This window comes from Bos javanicus, chromosome 9 (genome assembly GCF_032452875.1).
Source record: "Bos javanicus breed banteng chromosome 9, ARS-OSU_banteng_1.0, whole genome shotgun sequence".
In the NCBI taxonomy this organism is placed as follows: Eukaryota; Metazoa; Chordata; class Mammalia; order Artiodactyla; family Bovidae; genus Bos; species Bos javanicus.
The window spans coordinates 98592826-98614105 of NC_083876.1; the positions used below are offsets into that span (position 1 = coordinate 98592826).

A 21280-nucleotide genomic window follows, 5' to 3' on the forward strand; every position below is an offset into this window, starting at 1 on the left:
GTCGGGATGCGCCTTATACGTCACTCAGGGAGAAGGCGTGCTCTGTCGCTCAACATGGCTGCCGCCGTCGGGTTCCCTCATCTCCGACTCTAGCTCTGCTTCTCGTAGGTGATAACTGGAGAGGAGCCTTGCGTCAGACCACACGCCCCTTGAACACGCAGGCTCTTCCACGTGTGTGCCTCTGTGCTCCACCGGCCTTGCACCGAGTGGCCAAACTCACCGACTCTCTGCCCCGAACGCCCGACCTGGGGCCCCCTTTCCCTAACCAGCTCAAGACTCTTCTGTGAGCTCCCCTGGGGGTCGGGGGTCCAGTTCCTGCTTCTTTTACGACTTAGACCTTTCCTCCTCTGCCTTCTCTTACTCCCGCATTCCCTTTCATCTGTGGCCTACCCTAACCTGGAAGTCTGCTTTAAACTAGAGCTCCTATCTGTCGACTCCTCCAGCGAACTGTAAACGTGAAAGGATGTTATCTGGCATTACACTACGTACAAGAGCCTCAGAAATGATTAGGCTTGCTTTTCTGTGAAACAAGGGCATAAAGACTTTTGGGTCTGCTCGTTGTATAATCAAGCTGGCTTAATTTGCTTTTTATATTTCAAAAGATCAAAAATTCAGGTTCAATCATAGTTTTGCAAGCAGAGGAGAACACGTTGGCTACATTAAGAATCTATTTGGTGGCAAGTGTATTACTGAAGAAATGGTAACAATAATGTAATATTGACGGGGAAGAATTGTGAGGAAATAGAAACATGCTTACTACCCAGTGGTCAAGATAATAGGAAAATGTCAAAGGGAGGGATTTCCAAGGGGGAACAGCCGCCATGCCCAGGCTAAAAGGAATGCTGACCGGGTGCTCAGGGAGTGTCGGAGTGTGTGCCTACCAGTGCATCAGTTCTGTTTCATTTTATCTTCGCCACCAGATGAGGGAGTAATGGTTGCTGTTCCCAGTTTGCAGATGAAGAGACTGAGGCTCAGAGAGGTTCCTCAGTTAGCCGGGTTCACACAGTGCTGGAGGTGGGGCTCTGCCCTTGGCCTGTCTGCTCTAAAGCACGGGCTTTTGCCTTATTCCCAATGATGTATCAGTGACAACAAAAGATGATAGTTTTTCGCAGGGGCAAAAGGGCCTGAAATTAATCTGGAAATGAACTCCCCCCTCCAGTTCTCATAATTTCTAAGTCTGTACTGGTCAGCTACAGCTAGCCAGGCAGGGAGAAGGCAATGGATGTATTTGGAAGGAGTGAAAAGAGGAGAAAGAAAGGTTTGCAGATTGAAGAACTATTTCTTCCTTGGTATATCATAAGCCCATGGGTCAGAGCCCCTCACTGAAGGCTGAGCTCAGTTGGCCCAAGTGTTGGAAGCACCAGCCCTGCCCTCTAAGAGCGGGATTGGGGGTAGTTTCAGTCACAGACTCTGCTGTGGGTTTATTTTTATACCAAGACATGTAAGAAGGCCATGGAATTGACACACAAAGTTAATGGACCAAGGACCCTGTTTGTCCTTGGTCTTCTCAGCAAGAGCCCCAGTAAAAATGCAAATTACAGAAGTGTCTTCTAAACACAGAAATATCTTTCACTATAATCCCAGGAAGCTCTCAGCTTCTATGTTTTAGTCAGCTATGGTTATTGTTTTAGAGTTAAGACCTTGTGCCTCTTGGTATATACTTAAAACTTGCAAATTGCCTTTTAATGCCTAAAATTCGAAGCCAGCAGTGGAAATTTGCGGTTATCCTTCCTTGGTCAGCTCAAGAGTTTCCTGCCCCCTCAGCCTAAATAAACCAGCCTTCACTTCACACGCAGAGAAGGCAATGGCACCCCACTCCAGTACTCTTGCCTGGAAAATCCCATGGACGGAGGAGCCTGGTGGGCTGCAGTCCATGGGGTCGCTAAGAGTCGGACACTACTGAGCGACTTCACTTTCACTTTTCACTTTCATGCACTGGAGAAGGCAATGGCAAGCCACTCCAGTGTTCTTGCCTGGAGAATCCCAGGGACGGGGAAGCCTGGTGGGCTGCCATCTGTGGGGTCGCACAGAGTCGGACACGACTGAAGTGACTTAGCAGCAGCAGCAGCAGGTCTCCGTGTCCATCACCAACTCCCGGAGTTCACTCAAACTCATGTCCATTGAGTTGGTGATGCCATCCAGCCATCTCATCCTCTGTCGTCCCCTTCTTCTCCTGCCCCAATCCCTCCCAGCATCAGAGTCTTTTCCAATGAGTCAACTCTTCACAGGAGGTGGCCAAAGTACTGGAGTTTCAGCTTCAGCATCATTCCTCCCAAAGAACATCCAGGATTCATCTCCTTCAGAATGGACTGGTTGGATCTCCTTGCAGTCCAAGGGACTCTCAAGAGTCTTCTCCAGCACCACAGTTCAAAAGCATCAATTCTTTGGCGCTCAGCTTTCTTCACAGTCCAACTCTCACATCCATACATGACTACTGGAAAATTTTCGACCTTGGTTATTTTAATTGCAGAAACTATGTTTTGCTGTGGCATAAGGGTAAAAAGCAATTTGCCCCCAGAGAAAGCCTCTTTGACTCAGATCATTGAATGATTTTTATTAGTGCACACACACACACACACATAATCTGAGCACACGTAAGCACTCCCACGGATCTTTTCCCTGGAAAAAGAAGGCAGTTTGCATTGATTAATACAGTTTCTTGCTTCCATCACTTTTACTGGATCCTGAGACTCAGGTTGGAGAGCTCTACTGGGTTCAGGGCATACTTTTGGCGCTGATGAACTGTGCAATCTGCAGAAGATTCGAGACTTCTTGACTTCAGTTCCTCATCCTTCACACAGAGATCGGTCTGCCAACTGGATTTTGAACCATTCACAAACTCAAACTAATTGTTTTTAAATCTAGCAATTAAACCTAAGGAAATAAAGATGGAAGTAGACGGAAGTAACTAGATCTTTTAAAATTGTTTTTTGCAATAGCAAAGAACTAGAAATAAGTAAAATGTCCATGAGTATGGAAATGGCTAAATAAATTGCTTCATTCCTATGATGGAATATTAGGTTGCGATTTAGAGTGAAAACTTTTTAGGGACATGATAAAATCATCCAGAGAAAAAGTTAAAAATTAAGATGCAAAAAAGATGTATAATATAATCTTAGCTGTGTGTTAATATGTGTGTTTTAGAGGCTTCCCAGGTGACTCTAGCGGTAAAGGACCCACCTGCCAAGGAGACATAAGAGACATGGGTTCGATCCTTGGGTTGGGAAGGTCCCCTGGAAGAGGGCACAGCAACCCACTCCACACTCTTGCCTGGAAAATCCATGGACAGAGGAGCCTGAAGGGCTGCAGTCCATGGAGCCGCAAAGAACTGGACACACGTGTGTATGTGCACACACAGAAGGTCCTGTGCTTACACTGCAATGATGGCTCTTTCTTTTGGGAAAGGGCTTCTGTTTATTTGTTGGTTTTTTAATTTATTTTTGGCTGTGCTGGGGCTGTGTGTAGGCTTTCTCTAGTTGCAGGGAGTTCAGGCTGCTCTCTAATTGTGGTGTGGGGGCTTCTCACTGCAGCGGCTTCTCGTATGGCAAAGGATGGGCTTTAGGGCACATGGGCTTCAGCAGCTGCAGCTTCCGGGCTCTGGAGCACAGGCTCAGTAGTTGTGGCCCTCGGGCTGAGTTACTCTGAAGCAAGTGGGATCTTCCCAGATCAGGGATCTAACCCGTGTCCCCTCCATCGGCAGGCAGATTCCCATCCACTGTGCCACTAGGGAAGCCCACAGATGGCTACTTCTTGGAAGGGAGAGTATAAAAGATCATTGTTTTTTAATCCTTCTCTTTGTTTACCATTTCTTCCATAATGAACTATATAATTAGTTGGGGGGGGAGTTATCTTAAAAATTAAATTTGGAGATTTGTCTAGATTATATCAAATTTCTTTACAATTCTAAATATCTATTGCATTTATGAACCAATAAAATATTTCAAGAATAACAGATAGGTTTTGGAATTTACCCAAAGCCATCGCTCTCAGAATGGCATCTGAGGTCACAATCGTTTCTCCTCCAGGACAAGACTGGAGAAGACCTGGGTGTTAAAAACACCATAAACCCTTTAGAAACCAAACCCCTGCCATTCTCCTGATGCCATAGGTAGGCTTCCCCTCTTTACTTCTGGCTTTGAATCCTGCAATGAGGCAGGATCACTCTAACTTACATAAGACTCCTCAACAAGTCGGTTCTCCTACCTCCTCACACATTTCAGACGATTTTTGCCTCGAGCCTCCAGGACGTAGGATAGTCATTCAAGTCGCTGCCTTCCTTTTTGTAGCAAACACTTTTAAGGTCACTCCCTCGGCACTAAAAAGCAGGAGAGTGCTTCAGTAGGTGTCTGGATGTTCCCAAACCAGCAGCTGCCACCCACACTTGACCAGCGCTTCGTGAGCTCTGGGTTTAAAATTGAAATTAGGGTGGTGGTGGCTAGTCCTTCCCAGATCTTCAGTGCTCTGGTCTCCTGACGTTGAGATAATTCAATGCAGAAATGGTGGCATGCGCTCCCTGGAGCAGCGCCCTCACTGAACACGCGTGACAAGGCAAAACCCCAAAGTAACCATTTTCCCTGCTTTGAGGAAGGGAATGCAAGACTCAGGAGTGGTCAGCCAGCTGCAGAACTTCTCTCAAATGCTGCCTCCCTGGCAGGGATTTCTTTTGTAAAATGTCCCTTCCTGGTTACTTACATTGCCACCCAGTCTGAGCACAAAGCAGAGAGTGTGTGACTTTAAACGTCAGGTTCCCAACGTCTGGCCCTGGGTGCAGAGATGCATTGTCCTCTGGGAGGCCAGCCAATCTCCCCACTGCTCTGAAAACACCACACTGGACTGACCCAGGCGAGGGGCCTCTGTGTTAGGGGTGGTTGCAGGGGAAGCCCAGCCGCCTAAGTTTGTCACTATGAGATGGTTTCTGTGTCCAGCTGAAACCTCTCTGGAGAATCTGTCAGTTTCTTTCTGCCCAGTTTTCATTCCAGGTGGAAACAGCTGGGCACCTACAGTCACCCCTACTAACCCTGCAGCCGTCTCGGGGGTGCCTACCCTTACCTCCATCACCTCGTTTAATCTCACAAACAAGAAGGCGGCCTGAGGTTTGCCTTTTTATACATCGAGAAACTAGAGCTCAGAGAGATGGCAATTCTTGTCCAGGGTATAGCTGGTTGGAAGCAGAGCCGAACTGCCCGGCTTTTTTGATGACGCTGTGTTGTCGCATCATGTATCTTGTAGAACTGAGAGCTTGTCGCTTTCTCCCCTTTCTTAATCTTTCGTAGGTGAAGTTACCCTAGTCTCTCATCCTGTGTGCTAACCTGGAACTCTCTATCTCTGAAATCACGGCTGACACCTGTCTATGGAGAAGCAGGCAGACCCCGTCCCGTTTCCTGTGAGGTCCACCCTTTTACACAATCTGGTTTGGCCCACCCAGATCGGGGGTCGGGAGTGGGAAGGAGAGTTCCTTTTAAAGCCTGGGGAATGACGTCGGCCCTGAAGGCTCTTTGTGGAGACCATATAGTTGGAAAGGACCTAAGGAGATTGCTCCTGAAGCTGTGTTCGCAGAGCAAGCACAGAATTTTTACCTTATGTATGTATTTGAGTCAGCCTGGTGGGCAAAGACCTAGGAAGGCTGTTGTTCAGACACTAAGTTGTGTCTCTTTGCAACCCCATGGACTGCAGCACTCCAGGCTTCCCTGTCCACCACCTCCCGGAATCTGCTCAAACTCATGTCCATTGAGTTGTATGCATCCAACCATCTCATCCTCTGTCGTCCCCTTCTCCTCCTGCCTTCAGTCTTTCCCAACCTCAGGGTCTTTTTCAGTGAGTTGGCTCTTTGCATCAGGTGGCCAAAGTACTGGAGCTTCAGCTTCAGCATCAGTCCTTCCATTGAATATTCAGGGTTGATTTCCTTTAGAATGGACTGGTTTGATCTCCTTGCAGTCTAAGGGACTCTAAATAGTCTTCTCCAACACCTCAGTTCAAAAGCATCAATTCTTTCATACTCAACTTTCTTTATGGTCCAACTCTCACATCCATGTGTGACTATTGGAAAAACCATGGCTTTAACTATATGGGCCTTTGTCAGCAAAGTGACAGCCCTGTTTTTTACTGAAGAAGACTATAGACAGTAGTTAATGAATCATTCCTCCCCCACCCCCACCCCATCACCCTGGATACTACTATTTCTGAGGAATTTTGGAATTGATGGTTTTCAGTGGAAGGTGTCAATGCATTTCTCCAGTAGCCCAAGGGGCACACGGAAGCACTAGCTGCAGGGAATTCGTGCACACAGCTCCTGGGGTGCGTAAAGAGGAGTGAGAAAGGACCAGATGTCTTGTAGCGTGTAAGCTGCAAACTAAACCCAGACGTTCTGAGCCCCAGTCCCAGATACTAGGATACAGAAGGGAGCGTTCAGACAGAGGGGGTCTGAGTGACTCCCATCAGAAGCAGAGACACAGCTCGGCTTCCTCTGACCTGCCTCCACCCGTGGATCCCAGCATTTGTCGTTTACAAGCCCACATTTAGCTTCGGGGTCTTATGGGTCAGAAGATAAACGGGCCTTTTCAAGTTTGGATTTCTAATCTCAGATACTAGAACCACTCCTGATTTAATATTTCAGTCCTCTTGTGCGTAGCCCAGATTGAAAATCTTTTCTGCTTATTTCCGAGCACTTGCCTAATTTAGGTTTTTGACTTTCAAGGCAAAATAACCTTACTGAGAAATGACAAAGCGAAAGTCGATGAGTTCAGAGCGATTAGTAAGTACCAGTGGCTCCGTCTTGTGTTCTCCCACCTGTGGGGGTGTCTTTAATCTGTCTGCACACGGACACTCCTTTCTTCGTTTTAATAGCGCCTCCATTTTTCAGGCGGCCACGACCGTTCTTGGACACAGAGGGTGGGCAGGAAAAACATGCAAACGCGTCTCTGATTCTTCTGCCGTTACATTGGCTTCAAGGGGAAAATTGAGCAGTCTCTGGGCTTGGCAGGAGGGTAAGCCTTCCGATTCTTTGGCCAGTGACCCTTTGTCCTTTTAACGGAGAACAAAGGAAAATTCCTTCTGTTCACCTGCACAGGCAGTGCAACACTGGCTCATGCCCTCCACTTCCCTTCTTTTGCTTACCGTTTCTTATTCATGGAGCAAATGGTTCACCTACGGAAAAGGGCACTGTATTTAGTACTGGAAATGGAAAAAGAAAAGAGAGAGAGGGAAGGGAAGGGGGAAGGACGAAGGGAGGGAGGAGAAACTGGGACAAAGCTCCTGTCCTCAAGCAGACTGCAGTCAGGTTCAGGGGACAGCTTGTATGAGGTTGCAAGTAACGTAGGTGGAATGCTGTTGGAGCCTGGCTTTAGATACGAGAGGAGACTGTAAAACATTTCACCTCGACTTCAAAAGCTGGGCAGATGGGAAAAGCGTTGGCTAGGGTGAGGAAGAGCCTGAGTAAAGGCTTTGAACACAAGCAACAAACCTGCAGGGCTTCCCAGGTCACACTAGTGGTAAAGAACCCGCCTGTCAATGAAAGAGACGTGAGAGACATGGTTTCAGTCCCTGGGTTGGGAAGATCCCCTGGAGGAGGGCAATGGTAACCCACTGCAGTAGTCCCAGGACAGAGAGGAAGAGAAGGAACGAAAGTTGCATGGAAACTACAGGAGGGGAGAGGGAGACAGGACTCAAGACCGAGCAGGAAGCATCAGCTTGAGAGGTTTCCAGTACCAGGAAAGAAGAGAGGACTGAGAGTAGGCAGGGCTGACCCAGGAGGGACAGGAGCGAGCATGGAGACAGAGACCACGTGACGGTGTGTCTCCTGTCAGCATCAAGGCGGTCTCCACATGTTCACCCACACACTGAGGCAGGGGCCGCCAGATGCTGGAAGCATCCATTATCCCTCTTTCTTAGTGACTAAGCTGTTATTTTGTTCAGGGCACTGCCCTCAGAAGCAAGACAAGATTCACAGCCACCCCTGCAGCTTTGGTATGGGCCTGTTGAATAAGTTATGGCCAGTGGTAGAGAAGTGCTGTGTGGCATTCAGTTGAGGAGGGCAGAGCTCTTGTCCTTCCTTCCTTTGCTGCAGCCTGGAACTCAGATGAGAAGGCTGGGGCTGCAGCAGCCATATTGGGCTATGAGGTAATCTCCCAATGGAAGACACAGGCAAGAAAGTGAAGTACCAAAGTATGAGAAGTCCACTTATCCAATGACTTTTGGAGCTCTTGCACTTCATAATAGTCAGAGTGCCTCCTGACACAAGAAAGAATAAACATCTGTCTTACCTAAGCCAGTATTATTTAGGGTTTTCTATCATATGCAGGCAAACCTAATCTTTATGGTTAGGCACATTAACAAAATTTGTGCATTAAAAGAATGGGCTTATCTCCAGGCTCCCTGGGGCGGATGCCCAGCTTGTCATCTTCCCCACACCCATCCCACAGACACAGAACATAGAGAAAAGGAAGAATTAGCAACAATATTTTCAGCATTCTGTAATCATTGGTCGTTTCATGGAACTGTGTCTCTGGTGTGTTTCAAATTGTCACTCAAGGATAAAGCTCTCATGTAGTACAAGCAAATTTTGATAAAACTACATGTGACAATTCCTACTTGGGTTGATAGAGCGCTCTCTTTAAAAAGGCCGAATTTCTTCTGTTCTCACAGAATTAGTCTTTACTCTTCATTTGTTATGAGTTGAATTTTCAGGTTGATGAAATAAGTCACAGAGACTTACCCCTGGGGAATTAATGGAATAGCTTAAGTTTTAAGCTGCAGGTTTCTTTCTTTTTTTTTTTTATAGAAATGGGAAGGTGCTTTATGGTAAAAAGCTTCACAGCAACTCGGTTTGCATTGATATCCTGTTAATCTTAGCTCAGGCACTGCGTCTGGAGGAGAGGTGAATCGTCAGGGTCCCTGCCAGGGAACTGAGACAAAGGAAGGGAGCAAGCACAGGGAGAACCCTGCCTTAACCTCCTACAGTGCTCACCACTTGCTGGGCCACTCCTCATGTGGCCCAGAAACCCCATGCACCCTGGGCTCAGCCCCATGGTTTAGTGTTCTTAAAAAAAAAAAAAAAAAGAAAGAAAGAAAAACAAGCTTACACAGTTGCTATCCTGGCACGCCATGGGCTTTCAGCTAGTTCCTGTCTAGACTCTAAGCTCCCTGAGGGCAGGGAACCGTATCTGACAGTTCTTTACTTGCAGTGTCCCAGTGTGAGCCCTGAAATAGCATCTGATTCTGCCCATCTATTTACAAATGGAATCCCTGAAGCCTCCTCCTTTTGTCAGACAGGGACGGCCAGCCTGGGTTTGGGGGGCGGGGTGGGTGCTGCCCCGCAACACGCTGATGAGCACTGAACAGACGGTCGGCGAGCTGAAAGGATCCGTCCCAGCCATCCAGTGGCGGGACTGACCTCAGGAGATCTTTCCAAAGAGAAAACGGGCTTTGCAATCACTTGTCTTACCCAGTTATCAACTCCAAGTACTGTATTCCTTTCCACGCCACACACAATTTTCAGTTTTGTTCCGTTTCCACTTGTTCTTCACCCATTCTTCCATCTGACCTGCATCTCTGATTAAGGAATGAAGTTTTCTGTTCAAGATTGACTTTTACTGCTCATTTCCTGGGCATATTTGCTTCCCCAGTGGACAGCTTGAAATGAGTCACTCACCTGATTGGTACTTTCTGAATAATGAGATGCTCATGAAGATAAATATGTCTTTATGTTTGGGTAGAATAAATCTTGGGTTTATCAACAAGTATACTCATTGAAATATCATGAAGCTGTCACAAGATTTTCTACTAACTAGTATCAGCCATGATGACATGGTTTACTTTTATACTCAGGTGCTGAATAATGAATTGGAATCACATAGCTTATAATAAATAGATCAGGAAAATACTGCTAACAAGTGTCATTGAGTTTACAAGAGGTTTTTTTTGCATCATCACCATTGAGCACTTTGATTTCTTATACTGTCATGAGCAACTTACTTGGTTGTTCAACTATTTAGATAGTGCTGTTTTTAGGTTGAAATTGTGCAGAAAATCAGATTTTCACAATTCTTTCTTCAAAGATTGTCTACAAACTATTACCAACAATTGCTGCCTCTCACGGAGTGACCGCTCCATGATCATATGCCAAATGCTGTGTGCGTTTTGCTGGATTAGTGTTTGAATTCCCGTTTTATACAGAAAGCTGGCACTCAAGCGGTTCCAGCCCTTAACGAGGGGCACAGGGTTGTACACAGCAGAGCTAGGGTGCGGTCCCACCACATCTGACTTCAATCTATGTCTCTGACTACTCGGCTTTGCAACCTTCCCCAGAAGTCAAAGCAGCATTGGGTCGCTACAGTCACCATGGGCTGAATGTTGGGCTCAGGGATGCCCGGTGGAGGGATCCTGCGGCCATGTTGCTCGTAGATGTTGGCACCAGGACTTGAAACCGAATCAACTGACTCTGATACCTGCATATCTGACCACCTCGCTCCCCCACCGTGGGCTGCTTTGTAAATTTAGGCTTAGATGAAGAGTACACGATACAGCCCTATTAACAGGGAGCACTGGCAAACTTTTATCTACGCACATAGCATCTCCACAGCCGGCTAAGTGATCCGGACGGCCACTTGGGGACAGCAGAGGCTCAGGGGCAGCAAAAAAAGCTGAGCAGAGGCCGGAGATGAAAGAGCCAATTCTCAATTATTCTGTGGGTCCCTAGAGATGAACACTGTGAACTTGTTCCCAGTCTCTGTGTCTCATGCCAGCTGTCCCCCCTCCCTTCAGCCACCACCCAAGGACGTGTCCCTGGAAGAGTTCCACATATGTACAGGGAGAGGGGAAGAGAATTGAAGATTCTTTGCTTGCGGTGGCAAAAAAGTGCACGTCCATCTTTAGCCAACCCTTGTTTAGAGATTTGTTTGTTTGTTTTACAAACGAGACAGAGCGTTTCGTTATTGGCCAGTAATCTCCCTTGTTGGTGTATTTCATCATTAGCCACTCAGTCGCTATGAAGATGTCTTTCATCACTGAAGAAAAGTGCTGTGCTCAGCACAATAAACTGGAGTTCCACCTGGTCAGTGGCGAGCCAGAGGCTCGAAGGCCAGGGAGGTGCGGCCACAGCTCGAGCTGACGGGAGCCGCCCTGAAGCGGGGCCAGCGCGCCCCGGCCTGCTGTTGGAGGCCGCCTTGCTGTCGATCTAAAACAAAGAGCCTGTTCACTTCCCATCCTTGTAGCTTTACTGCTTCTGGGTGAGGTTTAGTAATTCTTGGTCAAATTTCAGCTCAGGTTACCTAGGAACAGTCTTAGGGCTAACATCCACTCATTCCCTCTTGTAGGTTCCGTTGAAGGTGGTAGACTTTTCTAGGCCCCTTTGTTTCCCATCTAAGTCATGAAGTAGCCTCTGCCTTTCTGCTGTTAGTGAGCCCCCTGCTTCCCACCCATGAGTGAACTCATTGCTTTCACCTCTTTCTGAAAATTCATGTTCGTAAAAGCGACTGAAGGATAAAAGTGACTAAGGATGTCTCAAACTTTTTGTTGTTATTCAGTAGTTAAGTCATGTCTGACTCTTTGTGACTTCATGGACTGCAGCATGCCAGGCTTCCCTGTCCATCAGTATCTCTCAGAGTTTGCTCAGACTCATGTCCATTGAGTCGGTGAGGCCATCCAGCCATCTCATCCCTCTGATGCCCCCTTCTCCTCCTGCCCTCAATCTTTCCCAGCATCAAGGCCTTTTCAAATGAGCTGACTTTTCCCATCGGGTGACCAAAGTACTGGAGCTTCAGTTTCAGCATCAGTCCTTCCAGTGAATATTCAGGGTTGATTTCCTTTAGGACTGACTGGTTTGAGCTCCTTGCTGTCCAAAGGACTCTCAAGTGTCTTCTCCAGTACCTGCTTAAATTAATAGTTTGTTGTACTTTATCCCTGTTCTCAGTTAAAACACAGTGCAAGACTGGCCTTTGGAACGTCCTTCTGTCTACAAAGTCAATCCATATAAGACTGTGGATGAGTCCTACTGCCTTCCACTGTGATAACCATCCCTGCCAATTTCCACATTGCTGAAACAATCACTGGAGCCGTGATACATCCAGAAAGAGGCTCCTGCTGTTCAGTCTGGTCTCTACCTTCAACACAGGTCTCTTACATTCAGCAGGCTTCATTGGAAAGAAGAATTTTGAAGTATTTAATTTAAAAATTTATAAAATGCCTACTTAAACATTGACATAGGTATGAAATAATCGTTCTTTACCTAAACAGAGAACTCCCACTGGTATTACCTATAGATCTTCCTATTTTTATCAGTAAGGAAACTGAAACTTGCTAATTGACTTGTTCTGGGCCACAGAGGTAGTTAATTTGCAGGGTACAGTCTTATTTGATGCTTTTAAGGCCAAACAGGGACCCCAGCTTTGCTGAGCAGGTGGGGAGTGGAAGGCAGATCCTGAGTCCAGGAGCAGAGAGTGGTCCTTTGAAGCTAAGGAAGGCTGTGGAGGACCCATAGCTTGAAGGATGAGTGGGACTTCATACTTAGGAGATGCAGCTTTGAAACAACGTGATCCGTGCTGCATGACCATCCATGTTGGTTGAGAGAGTAAAGAGTGGATGAATGAGGTAGGAAGGCATCCAAGATCAGAAAAACAATCTGGAAGATAAGGCTAGATTCATGGTTCAGGGGACACTGAGTAAGATGCTGGACCTGAGAGGATCCACCTGGAGATGCAGGTGGTGAGGGCAGGCGCCTGGCAAGTGTGGCGACACATGGGGGCCAGGCATAAGCATGGGTGAGATGTGACCAACTAGCTTCACCCTGAGAACAATGGGTGCCATGGCACTTGGAGGGAAGTTTTCCACAATGCCCCGTGGTTTAGGAACGGGAGCAGGAGATGAAGCGTGACGTGTACAGAGGCGTCTCCACTGCTGGTTTTAAGAACCCCTCCAAAGCCTCCTGTGTCCCTCCAAAGCCTCCTGTCAGCTCTTCCATCAGCAGGAAGCAGAGGGTCTAAATGTCACCTTAGCTGGAAGGGGCAGCATTCAAAAAGAAACAAGAAAAGAGAGGAAAAGAAATACCCTTAAAACTTCCCTTTCTTGATTTGCACCCAAAGAGATGCCTTATACAGTAACTCTTTTCATTAGGATTTTCAAGCTAATCAGTAGACCTTCCTAAAGCGTTACAAAACCTTCATGGCAAGAATAATTAAATGGAGTAATTTTCTACATCTAAAGTGATCACATATACTTCTGAAATTAGAAAAATGCAGGCTACTGATAAAAGATAGTTCTAATGAAACTGCATGCCTTTTATTGATTTTATTATAAAATATTTCCTTTTTGCATTCTTAATTCAAAGCTTTGAAATGCTGATTTGGTTTGAAATAAAACACAGAAAAATCCCGGTACCATAGGAAGCCTGTCAGTCTAACGGGTGTCTTGCTCACTGGAACAGTATTTTGGCTGTACTGGAGCACGTTGAATGGGATTAAGTTAGGCTTTGCCAAAATTTCTCTGTGAAAGAGTTAGCTATAACAATGTTTTATTATTTTCCTATTGAACCTCAGCCAGTTGAAAATAGAGTCTCCTCACCATCCTTTTAAATTAGCCTTAAACTGCAGACAAAAGACAAAAATCAATGTGCAAATTTAGCTCCTTGCTCAGTTTCTTAAGAAATTTACCCCAGTGCGAATATGCAAGACTCATAGATAAAAGAACATTGAGTAACTGGAAATTTTGAAGTCGCATTTCTTATTCAATTTAAGTGTCTAGGAAGTCCTATACATATATCATTTCTGTAATGCTCCAGCTTATGCTAATTCCCTACATATACCTCCTCAGTGCCAGCGTGAGAAGCCTGCCTCCCATTCATTTCTTGTCACCACAACAAATTACAGGGAAATTTTGAGTATCAAACTAGAACAAAAACTACTAGAAAACCGTAGTATGCAAATAATCCCCTACAGTCTTCTTAACCGTTACATTTCGTTAGTCATGGCAAAGAGCTTTGGGTGCCTAAGTAGGAAGAAGTATTCACATACATACAAGCATGTGCACACACACACAGACACACACACGTGCACACACACACCACACACATGCACACAGAGACACACGCACACAGAGACACACGCACACAAAGAAACAGACGCACACACAGACACACGCACACACAGACACACATGCAGACGTTGGCCACCCAGGTTTAATGCTTCCGGAAGTTCTAAGTGGTACAGATGCTGTGAGTTCCTAAACAGTTCTTAGGGAAAAAAACCAATAAATATGAATTCCTCAAAACATCCATCGGACCGAGACTAGTTAAAATTCAGGGTCTCATAAGGCCTTGCTGTCCTTCAGCACCGGACAAGAGAGGTCAGCAAGATAGGGAAACAGAAGCCGGCCTGACGGAGGGCATTAATATTAAAAAGCCCATGTGGAGGCACCTGGAGGCGCAGGGAGAGAGGGAAAGCTGAGAAAAGACGGTGCTGCAGACCAGCGTACCCCATGGATGGGAGGATGGGACAGGGACCTCGGGGCGCCCTCAGCCCCGGTGGGGACGCGGCACCTGGACCAGCCGCAGAAATCACAGCAGGCGGCTGAAGAGCTGGTTTGTTTTCTGGCCTGACACCTGAAAGGTGGGGGAGGCTGCAGCCAGAGAGGCAGGGGTGAGGAGAAGAAGCCAAGAGTAGCAAGCCTTAGTTAGCTTGCTTGGTCCAGAAAGTCGGGGGAGGGCCCCCTCCCATTCTGCAGCGCCCCCCATGGCTCAGGAGAGAGGGCGAGGCAGGAGACGCAGCCCTCCTCTTTGGCACAGTCGATTTTTTTACTGAGAATGTGAAGCCAGAGTCAGCCTGGCCTGGAACAGAAAACGAAACGCCAAAGGAGGAGCAGAGGTCCCCAGTCACCATGTGCACGACTGGATCCCAAGTCCCAGGACGGTTCAGGGCCGCCGCGGGGAATCTCGAGTTTTCAAACTGGAAACACCTCCCCTTTTCGCAGGCGTCCTTCAGTACCGACAGGGCTGCCCTGTTAAGCCCAGCTCAGCCCGCACCCCAGCTTTCCGGCCCTGGAACCTCAGCATGAAACAGCCTGTGGCCTTCTAGAATCCTGGACGGGGCCGCGCTTGGGGTCGTGTGAACGGGTTAGCCTGGAGCTTGGTCGTTGCACCCCTTTCTGTGCTGAGCTTTCCGATCTACCCTCTTCTGCCCAGAATGGAAGTCCCCCGTCGCCGGGGGCTTGGTCCCGCCTCAGGGCCATCTGTGGCCTCTCACCGCCCCCCCAACAGCCCCGGGGAGTGGGGTGCGCCCAGGACACCCCCAGCTCCAGAGCCATGGCTGGAGAGTGAAATGCTGCCAGCTCCACTGTGAGACCCCTCCCAAATCCGGAGGGAATTTCCTGAGAGGTGGCGTGGTCCAGACCGGGACCATTTGTTCTTGGCCCATTTGTGCCCCAGTTGGGTCTCTTGTGTCTTATCATCTCACTAACAGTTTGCGGCTGTTGATTCCGTTACTCCACCGCTTGCCACCCTGGCCTGGGCACAGTGCATCTCATGGCCAGTGGGGAGGGTCCCCCGAGGCGCATGCTTTGGCCCAGGGGATGCGGGACAAGCCCCTCGGCCCCCAGCCCCAAGTCATGGACTCAAAACTGGCAGCCCCCTGCTCCAATTCCGTGTGCTAGAATTCAGTTCAATTCAGAGAATATCCATGAAGCACCACGCTGGTTCCCACCTGGAGGGGGCCCTTCCTTCCAGCCTCTGGTTGGCACAGGTGGCAGGCGTGTAACAGCCTGGGTCCCCACGCCGTCGGCGGGCACAGGACACTGGCTCCTATGCTGACTGTCGGGCAGGAGTCCCGGGGGCCTGGGCACTGCCCCCTAGATCCTGCGCGATCCTGCCCCTCCCCGCTCTCCCCCAGCCTCTCTGACCCCTCCCCGCGCCGCGCCCCTGTCCGGATGCTCTCAGCACATCAGTCCACGCTCTCTGGGGCAGGGGCGTCCATTGCACTTCCAGGTCCGTGGCTCCCGGGACCTTTTTCTAAAAGCCTGTTCTCTCCTGAATACCAAACTCATGTTTTCAACTGCACTTTGCTGCTGCTACTGCTGCTAACTCGCTTCAGTCGTGTCCAACTCTGTGCGACCCCATAGACAGCAGCCCACCAGGCTCCCCCATCCTTGGGATTCTCCAGGCAAGAACACTGGAGTGGGCTGCCATTTCCTTCTCCAGTGCATGAAAGTGAAGAGTGAAAGTGAAGTCGCTCAGTCGTGTCCGACTCTGCACTTTAGACACCCCCAAACTCAGCATGGCCAAAATTATCTTCGCTGTCTAGCTCCCATGTTTATCCCTCCTCTTGCGTGCATCCCATTTATTAATAACGATCACTCCGTCAGCTCTGCTGGAACCTCCGAGCTGTCTTGGATGCCATCCCTGCCCTCACCCACCCACCCAGTCAATCCATTCCATCCTGGGGGTTCCACCTGGGTCAGACTCTCTCATGCTCTTTTCATTGGCTCCCCCCACCCACCCGAGTTCGCATGGGTCCTATCTCTCCCCTGGACTGTGAAATAGGTCTCCTAACTGTAGTTCTCTCCTGGACTATTAACAGTCTCCTAGCTGAGACTCCACCCTCCCCTCCTTAGTTAATGCACCCTCACACTGCGGTGCAACTGCCTTTCCAGGTACAAAATCCCCTGCTAGTGCTCCTTTGGTGAAGAAAGTATTTCAGTCATCATTTTCCAGCTAGATTGGGGGGATGTATGCATTTATTTGAAAATCTTTTCTAAATGGAATTATGTGATCTGTTGCAAATCGAGTCTCCAAGCACAGCCCTGGCTTTCTCCTTAACATCAGGGAGATCAGCCCTAAATCAACCATCCTTTCTGTCGGAAAATCTCTCCCAAATAATTATTTTCTTTGGCTTGTACATAGTAAGCATTAACCAAATGTTTACTCAGTGTTGAGTTGCTTTGCTTTTGCATAAATTGTTTTGATGACAGTTGATGCCAGCAATCTGCGCCTAATCAAAATGACTGACTAATAACCCTGCCTCAAAGAACATATATTTAACCCACCAAAGCTGCGGTATAGAACGCCTAGCAGACTCTCTTAGAGGTAACCTTGATAAAAGTCTAATCTGATGCCATTTTTAAGTCTGCCCCCTCCTTTATAAAGGCTTCCCTGGTGGTTCAGATGGTAAAGAATCTGCCTGCAATGCAGGAGATCCAAGTTCAATCCCTGAGTCAGGAAGATCCCCTAGAGAACAGAATGGCTTACCAACTCCAGTATTCTTGACTGGAGAGTTCCATGGAAAGAAGAACCTGCTGGGCTACAATCCATGGGGTCGCCAGGCACGAATGCTTAGGTCTGGAAGCTCCCTCCCTTGGGAACAGGGTTGCCTGCAGACTCAGAGGTCCTCTCTAGCTTAGAATTGTGAAGAGCCCTTGATTCTATGGTCCTAAAGGGCAGCCTCCCTCTCTTTACGTAGTCTTTCTTCAGTTCAGTTCAGTTCAGTTCAGTTGCTCAGTCGTGTCCGACTTTTGCGACCCCATGAATCGCAGCACGCCAGGCCTACCTGTCCATCACCAACTCCCGGAGTTCACTCAGACTCACGTCCATCGAGTCAGTGATGCCATCCAGCTATCTCATCTTCTGTCGTCCCCTTCTCCTCCTGCCCCCAATCCCTCCCAGCATAGTCTTTTCCAATGAGTCAACTCTTCACATGAGGTGGCCAAAGTCCTGGAGTTTCAGCTTTAGCATCATTCCTTCCAAAGAAATCCCAGGGCTGATCTCCTTCAGAATGGACTGGTTGGATTTTCTTGCAGTCCAAGGGACTCTCAAGAGTCTTCTCCAACGCCACAGTTCAGAAACATCAATTCTTCGGCGCTCAGCCTTCTTCACAGTCCAACTCTCATATCCATACATGACCAAGGAAAAACCGCAGCCTTGACTAGACGGACCTTTGTTGGCAAAGTAATGTCTCTGCCTTTGAATATGCTACCTAGGTTGGTAATAACTTTCCTTCCAAGGAGTAAACGTCTTTTAATTTCATGGCTGCAATCACCATCTGCAGTGATTTTGGAGCCCCCCAAAAATAAAGTCTGATACTGTTTCCACTGTTTCCCCATCTATTTCCCATGAAGTGATGGGACCGGATGCCATGATCTTCGTTTTCTGAATGTTGAGCTTTAAGCCAACTTTTTCACTCTCCTCTTTCACTTTCATCAAGAGGCTTTTTAGTTCCTCTTCACTTTCTGCCATAAGAGTGGTGTCATCTGCATATCTGAGCTGATTGATATTTCTCCCGACAATCTTGATTCCAGCTTGTGCTTCTTCCAGTCCAGCATTTCTCGTGAGGTACTCTGCAAAGAAGTTAAATAAGCAGGGTGACAATATACAGCCTTGACGTACTCCTTTTCCTATTTGGAACCAGTCTGTTGTTCCATGTCCAGTTTTAACTGTTGCTTCCTGACCTGCATACAGATTTCTCAAGAGGCAGGTCAGGTGGTCTGGTATTCACATCTCTTTCAGAATTTTCCACAGTTTATTGTGATCCACACAGTCAAAGGCTTTGGCATAGTCAATAAAGCAAAAATAGATGTTTTTCTGGAACTCTCTTGCTCTAGGACCACAGCCTTGTCTAACTCAATGAAACTAAGCCATGCCATGTGGGGCCACCCAAGATGGGCGGGTCATGGTGGAGAGGTCTGACAGAATGTGGTCCACTGGAGAAGGGACTGGCAAACCACTTCAGTATTCTTGCCTTGAGAACCCCATGAACAGTATGAAAAGGCAAAATGATAGGATACCGAAAGAGGAACTCCGCAGGTCAGTAGGTGCCCAATATGCTACTGGAGATCAGTGGAGAAATAACTCCAGAAAGAATGAAGGGATGGAGCCAAAGCAAAAACAATACCCAGCTGTGGATGTGACTGGTGATAGAAGCAAGGTCCGATGCTCTAAAGAACAGTATTGCATAGGAACCTGGAATGTCAGGTCCATGAATCAAGGCAAATTGGAAGTGGTCAAACAAGAGATGGCAAGAGTGAACATTGACATTCTAGGAATCAGCAAACTCAAACGGACTGGAATGGGTGAATTTAACTCAGTCCTTCTTAGGCTTCATCTTTTTTCATTTTTGTTACCTATTCTGCACCCGAATTCCCTCAGTGGTTGCAACTGCAATTTAGTTCATATCTAAGTTTGTATGTTGTTCTTGTGTCGAGGCTGAAATCCAGAAAACACCATCCAGATGTCCTTCAGTCACAGGGAAAGAATTCCTTTATGGAAATCCAGCACAAAGCTGAGGATCCTTCCAAATGTTATTCATTTGTCCATATTTGCTAAGAACGATTAAGGAATATATGCTAGAACTTGAGAAACGTCTTTTACAGTTTTATTCATCTTGTAAGCAACCAACAGACTGTCCTTTGAAGTAGACCATGCCCTTTTTAGTCTAACAAAGTATGAAAGGAAATTGTAAAAAAAAAAAAAAAGGAAAAAAAAGTCAAAGATAGTGAAATGGAATGACACTGAAGAAAATATTTTGCCAAAACAAATTAAAGTGGAGATTTATAATTCCTGCATAAAGCCCCTTTGTATGATCAAAGAAAGCATCATCTGTACCAGCAAGTTCTCTGTCTTACATGGTTTTGTTGAAGAGGAGGCAGGCACGAGATGAACTGATAAGCGCTCACAGGTGCATAATAGCTGTAGTGATTACTTCTGGCTTCAGGCAACATGATTCTGTAAGTGAACATTTAGCCTTAACACAGTGTTTTGAGAATCACTGTATAGACCAATGGGAAGAAAGAGAAGTAGTGACGGCTGCCCAGGTGAGTGTTGCGTAATCGATTGGAGAATAACAGAAGTGGACTGGATGTTTTACATCCTGCCATGCATTATCTGGTAGCTTTAAGGACTGGAGGTCCTTGCCAGTTACACGTTGTAGCAAGGCTTTCAGTCTGCACTTTGAGTTTCCAGACTGCTGGTCTCGCCCACGTCCCTTTTCCATGAGACAGTGACTTTCCCCTTTCATTTTCTGCTAGGAAGTTTTACCTTGTAACCCCTCAACAAGCTAACTCCATTTTTGTTTCTTTGGGAAAAGATGCAAATGAGTTTTGTGAAAGTGTGTGTAAATGCAGCTGTCAAGCCATCAGCATCAAGAGAAAGGCGACCGCTCCCTGTGCCATGCGCCCAGCACCCATGACTGACAAGGGCTTGCATTCATGGCCCAGGTTGATGCAAATGCTGACGCCCTGGTCACCCGGGACATGCTCAGTTAATGCTTGCGCGGCCGGACTCCCAGGTGGCCTGTCGCTTATTTTTGTAAGTTCTCTCCGGTAGCATTGCAAAAGCAGTGTAGTTGGTTGATAAAAGGTAGAAATAACAGAATCCAAAATAAGATTCCCCCAAGTAGACAGGGTCAATCAACAATAGAAGAAAGTAGGTTTCTAATGCAGATCTTAATAATGCAACCTAACTGGATCGCATGAATTTTCCCTTCTCAGTACAGTTCAGTCTCTCAGTCGTGTCCGACTCTTTGTGACCCCATGGACTGCAGCACGCCAGGCCTCCCTGTCCATCACCAACTCTCGGAGCGTGCTCAAACTCATGTCCATTGAGTCCGTGACACATCCAACCATCTCATCCTCTGTCATCCCCTTCTCCTCCCACCTTCAATCTTTCCCAGCATCAGGGTCTTTCCCAATGAGTCAGTTCTTTGCATCGAGTGGCCAAAGTATGGAGTTTCAGCTTCAACATCAGTCCTTCCAATGAATATTTAGGACTGATTTCCTTTAGGATTGACTGGTTTGATCTCCTTGCAGTCCAAGAGGCTCTCAAGAGTCTTCTCCAACACCACAGTTCAAAAGCATCAGTTCTTCTACGCTCAGCTTTCTTTATAGTCCAACTCTCACATCCATACGTGACTACTGGAAGAACCATAGCTTTGACTAGATGGACCTTTGTTGGCAAAGTAATGTCTCTGCTTTTTAATATGCTGTCTAGGTTGGTCATAGCTTTTCTTCCAAGAAGCAAGGGTCTTTTAATTTCATGGCTGCAGTTACCATCTGCAGTGATTTTGGAGCCCAAGAAAATAAAGTCTGTCAGTATTTCCATTGTTTCCCCATCTATTTGCCATGAAGTGATGGGATCGGATGCCATGATATTAGTTTTCTGAATGTTGAGTTTTATTTAAGCCAGCTTTTTCACTCTCCTCTTTCACTTTCACCAAGAGGCTCTTTAGCTCCTCTTTGCTTTCTGCCATAAGGGTGTTGTCACCTGAGTTTATAATTGATATATATTTAGCCTCAATAAATATCTGAGGTTATG

The 21280-nt window shown here is 47.2% G+C and overlaps 1 protein-coding gene across 3 annotated transcripts in view; it reads left to right on the forward strand.

The window, feature by feature from the left end:
* Positions 1-21280, forward strand: part of PACRG (parkin coregulated) — a 530120-nt gene that overhangs the window by 387403 nt on the left and 121437 nt on the right. The window contains exon 6 of one of the 3 annotated variants that reach the window (XM_061428501.1): positions 11906-12189. The exons of the other annotated variants lie outside the window; for them this stretch is intronic. Within the exon in view, the coding sequence (XP_061284485.1) occupies positions 11906-12033 (128 nt within the window). The 3' untranslated portion in view covers positions 12034-12189. Of the gene's footprint in view, positions 1-11905; positions 12190-21280 lie in introns of those variants that run through there. 3 annotated transcript variants of the gene reach the window in all.